This window comes from Pinus tabuliformis, chromosome 7 (genome assembly GCF_031772625.1).
Source record: "Pinus tabuliformis cultivar Carrire ecotype Pingquan chromosome 7, CPIR1, whole genome shotgun sequence".
In the NCBI taxonomy this organism is placed as follows: domain Eukaryota; kingdom Viridiplantae; phylum Streptophyta; class Pinopsida; order Pinales; family Pinaceae; genus Pinus; species Pinus tabuliformis.
This window is the reverse complement of record NC_142293.1, coordinates 1,045,679,680-1,045,684,254: the sequence shown is the minus strand read 5'-3', so window position 1 is coordinate 1,045,684,254 and position 4,575 is coordinate 1,045,679,680. Positions and strand designations below refer to the sequence as shown.

The 4,575-nt window shown below is 32.5% G+C and overlaps 1 protein-coding gene across 1 annotated transcript; it reads left to right on the top strand.

Annotated features, from left to right (window-relative positions):
* The first annotated feature begins 2,708 nt into the window (after positions 1-2,708).
* On the top strand, positions 2,709-3,163 carry LOC149251255 (lysM domain receptor-like kinase 3). Its single transcript, XM_089453839.1, has 2 exons — positions 2,709-2,796; positions 2,913-3,163. The coding sequence occupies exons 1-2, from the start codon at positions 2,709-2,711 to the stop codon at positions 3,161-3,163; spliced, it is 339 nt and encodes a 112-aa protein (XP_089309965.1).
* Positions 3,164-4,575: the final 1,412 nt, after the last annotated feature.

Here is a 4,575-nt window from a genome sequence, read left to right as displayed (position 1 = left end):
ATGAACCTTGAATCAACAACTATCACTTGCAGATCATGAAAGCAATATGTTCCTGTTAATTATACCACTTAATTCAAGTATGTTGCAACAACTCAAGCTACAAAAGAAATAATTTAGCTTCGCAAAATAGTTGAATATTTGTAGAAGAAACAAAAGACTTCGTCTCCTCTAATCATTGACAACTCTTTTGCAATTCAATTAGCCAAGAATCCTAAATTTCGTGATCGAAGCAGACATGTCAACACCAAATACCACTTGATTTGACATTATGTGGAGGCCAAAGCCATTCATCTTACACATTTTCCTACTTTAGAAAAGATTGAAGATATTTTTACCAAAGCACTAGGACGTGGAAAGATTGAAAATTCATAATGTTAATTGGCATGTCAAATGTCCCTTGAAATTAATTAAGGGAGGAATGTTAACTAATCATTCGAGATTATTTTGTACCATATTAGTTAATTGATAGTTTTTCTTTTACGTTAATAAGTTACTGAGACAAGGTTGACTCGTACCTACCTTACTTTTGTAAAAATGAATGAATTCAACATCGATGCAATCAATTTTTGTTCATGGAGTTTATTCTCAGGCTTGTTTACAAGCATGAGCCCAATACGACTTGCATCTTCCGAACTCTTTTCTAGCTTATCAATGTATATGGCAAAAATTGTAAGCGACAAGGAACACCTTTACCTCACTCTCATATTGGATTTAATTTCTTCCAAGAAACCCTCAGTGGTACTAAACTATGCAATAACATTCTAGTTGAGGCTTGTCATAACAACCCTCAAGTCAAGGGGAAGCATTGTCATAGATTTATTATTTTTCTTAAATATAGGAAAGTCATCTTACCAACCCTCAACTCAAGAGGAATCATTGTTATAGATTTATTATTTTTATTACTTTTCTTAATAGATCTAGCTTTATTTTTTATTATTTTTATTTTTTGATCTAATCCTTCCTTGCACATGATAACATCTCTCCCATACTAAGCATAATTAGTAACATATGGTGAACATTGATAAGAATCACTATTCATCAGGAATCTCTCCCCTGAAAATTATATCAACATCTCTAATCTCATAATTAACAAATTATTGGATTACAAAGATTAAAAGAAGACACAACTATTATATATATCTCCACCATCCAAAATGAAATCAACTATTGAATATATCACTCTCTTCCATCTTATTTTAAAAATAATAAATGCTTATCAACCTAAAAATAAAAATGAATCTTAAACATTTAACAAATAGATTAATATAGTTAAAAAAGCGAAATTAAATAAAGCTAAAAAACAAGACAAAAACAAAACAAAACAAATTGTGAATTAAGTATTAAATAAATTATTTGTTAATAAAAATCAAATATATAATTTAAAATTAATTTAAAATAATCCATCTTTCAATATCACTATATGATATGAATACTTATCATTGTTTCAATCCTACTGAAGTCTTTTTTACTAAATATTTATACTATATATAATCTAATGCATCTTAGTTGAAGGAATTCATAAGCTTCTATCGAAAACTTGAGAAGAGAAAGTACAAACTAATCCTGTATTAAGAAGATATACAAATGCTAAATCTGTTTTAGGAATGTGCTATTGGAGGAATTGAAATACAAAAACTAAAAAGTTTCTTACACTATTAAAAAGAAACTTTCATTCCACTTAACATTAAAATTATATATATATATATATAATATATATATATATATATATATATATATATATATATATATATATATATATATATTATTAATAAAAACAGGGATATGCTATTGGAGAAATTGAAACACTCTAAGCAAATTGGGAGAAGAGGCAGATCGATCTTTAAAATAAGTTGTTATATATATATATATATATATATATATATATATATATATATAATTAAGTTTGTAAATTTATATATATCTATTTCAATAAAAAAATTAAGTATGTAAATTTGTATAGTTATTGATTATATTGGCATGAATTTTATATAAAAAAATAAAAAATGTATATAATAAAAATTACAATATTGTTAAAATAAGTAAATATATAGTGAAAAAAATTGTATATCAAGAAAAATTACTTTACTGTTAAAATAAGTAAATATACAGTGAAAAAATTACAATGAAATTTTATAGATATTAAAAGTTAGCAAAATAAAGAAAAATTACATTATTGTTAAAATAAGTAAATATACGGTGAAAAACTTACAATGAAATTTGGAACAGTCTAACAAGGCGGAGGAATTGTCCGGTTTCCGTCGCCGCCTGAAAAAACGTCTGGCTCCGGCTGCCAGCAATTCCTCCGTCCTCTGCGTCCCTCCGCGAGCTCCATCCAGCTCTGCCACGCTCCGCATTAAAGTCGACGTCTGATAGGAATCGGTGGAGGCAGGATTTGTAGAGCGCCCGCTTCTGGAGGTCACGTGACCCTCGCAAAGCTCGATATCGCCAGAGGAAAGGAGAAGGCTGCTGAGGTTCCTGCAAATCGATTCACTCATAAAATCACTACACAAGATCCTCCATGCCTGCATTTCCCGCAAATAGTTATGCACCACGAAACCAATATCAAGTACGTCCATAATTACATAAAGTCCAACAACATTCTCGTCATGGAGCCTGGTTACAGAGCACGGATCTGCCCTTTGGGCGCCTCTTATCTCGCTGGGATATATGACACATAAGGGGTCGGGGTTTTGCCTCAACGTTCCAGCATGAAGATAATCGGAACACAGGGCTACATGGCGCCAGAGTACATCAACATCAGCATTGTGTCACAGAAAGCGGACGTGTTTGCCTTGGGTGTTGTGTTGCTAGAGCTCCTATCTAGGCACGAACCGATAAGGTATGTGGCGGATGAGGGCGACACAGTATTAGGAAAATAGGGCTTATACAGAGCCTGAATATTGTTATTTCAGAGGCCGACGATAATTTTTCCGGGAGGCTGAGGAGATGGATGGATCCTCGGCTCAGGGGCTCCTTTCCTGTAGATTGCGCAGAGTGGGTAGCGAGGCTTGCTGCTTCCTGTGTGGATCCAGACCTCAGAAAGAGGCCTGATACAAGATATGTTGCAGGGGAGTTGTCCAGAGTGTTTATCATGTCCAAACAATGGTCTGAGCGAATGAATGCCAATAAAACATGTGTCAGTGGCACCTTCGAAGCCAGATAGAGTCATTTGTGTTTCATAAATATTCCAGAGTAAATGGGTTTGGATTATATTGGTGTGTATTGCTTTGAACATTGCCGTACTGGAAAAGGGAGAGAAAAAACCATGGCGGTTTGGATTATATTGGTTTGTATTGCTTTGAACATTGCTGTATAGCAAAAGGGAGAGAAAAAACCATGGGATATAATGATCTGAAGACTTCCTGTAAATATGGTTTGGATGGGTCATTTCGATGGATTATAAGCAGGATATTCAAGTGTTTCAGATATTATATGAGAACCACTTTGAAGCCTGGCTAGAGCTTAAACCTGTTGAGATGAGATCTACCAAAGAAATGTTTAAGTGCAAGTTTTTCTTTAATTTGTTTTGGAATGTATGATTCTCATGCCCCCTTCAATTTTTTTGGACCTATGAGGCAAATTGTATTCTTGGTCAGGAAAGTAATAAACTTCAAAATACAGACAATACTTTGTTTGATCTTTGGATGTGTATTTTCTGATGCATGTATTTATATTTATTCGCTTCAGTTGAATTCCTGGAGTTTTAACTTTCCAGGTTTAAAAGAAGTGTTCATGCAGATGTGCCTTTGTGTTGATACTACCATGGATTTTGCATCTTTTCAGTAGGAAATTGAGAACGGTTTGCATATTTTTTATTAATTGAATCTCTCTTTAATATAGCTTTTCTTATTTTTATTAATTGAATATCTATGTAATATATAGCGACTTTCTATTGAATCTCTCTTTAATATAGGTTTTCTTATTTTTATTAATTGAATCTCTATGTAATATATAACGACTTTCTTATGAAAGTGGAAAACGAGGATTCCCATTTAAAGAGAGTCGTGCTTGGGTGGGAAAACTCTGGCAATGATGTCTCAAATATTTTGTGTAAATATAAGAGAATATATTCCAAAACGCTGGGATTGCTTGGATTCATGGCAAGCAATATCATTAAACATTGATTAATCACATTAAATCTGGCGGATGGATGTTTGAAAAGAATGACAGTATTATCCAGGACAACGGGAGAATCTTTTTTCTCAAAGTTTTTAAATTTGAAAAATTATCATCTTTTTCTTGATTTTATACTACATACATATAATGTGATGATTTGATTCTAGTTATGTCAATATATTTTTAGCAGCTAATTGATTCTGGTTATGTCGGTATATTTCTAGCAGCTACGTTGCCTTAGCCTGGATGGCTAGGGCTAGATCTAATGTCTAATTGGGATGTTTTTATAAGGTTTGATTAGTTTATAATTTGAATGTTTTTATACGGTTTGATTGGGTTTAATAATTAAGATTATATGTTTTCTCTTACTAAGTCAAAGGTTTAGGTTCTAGTTTAGAGGTTTAGGTTCAACATTAGAGGTGTGTTTTCTCTTACCAGGTCAGAGGTTCAGGTTCAAAA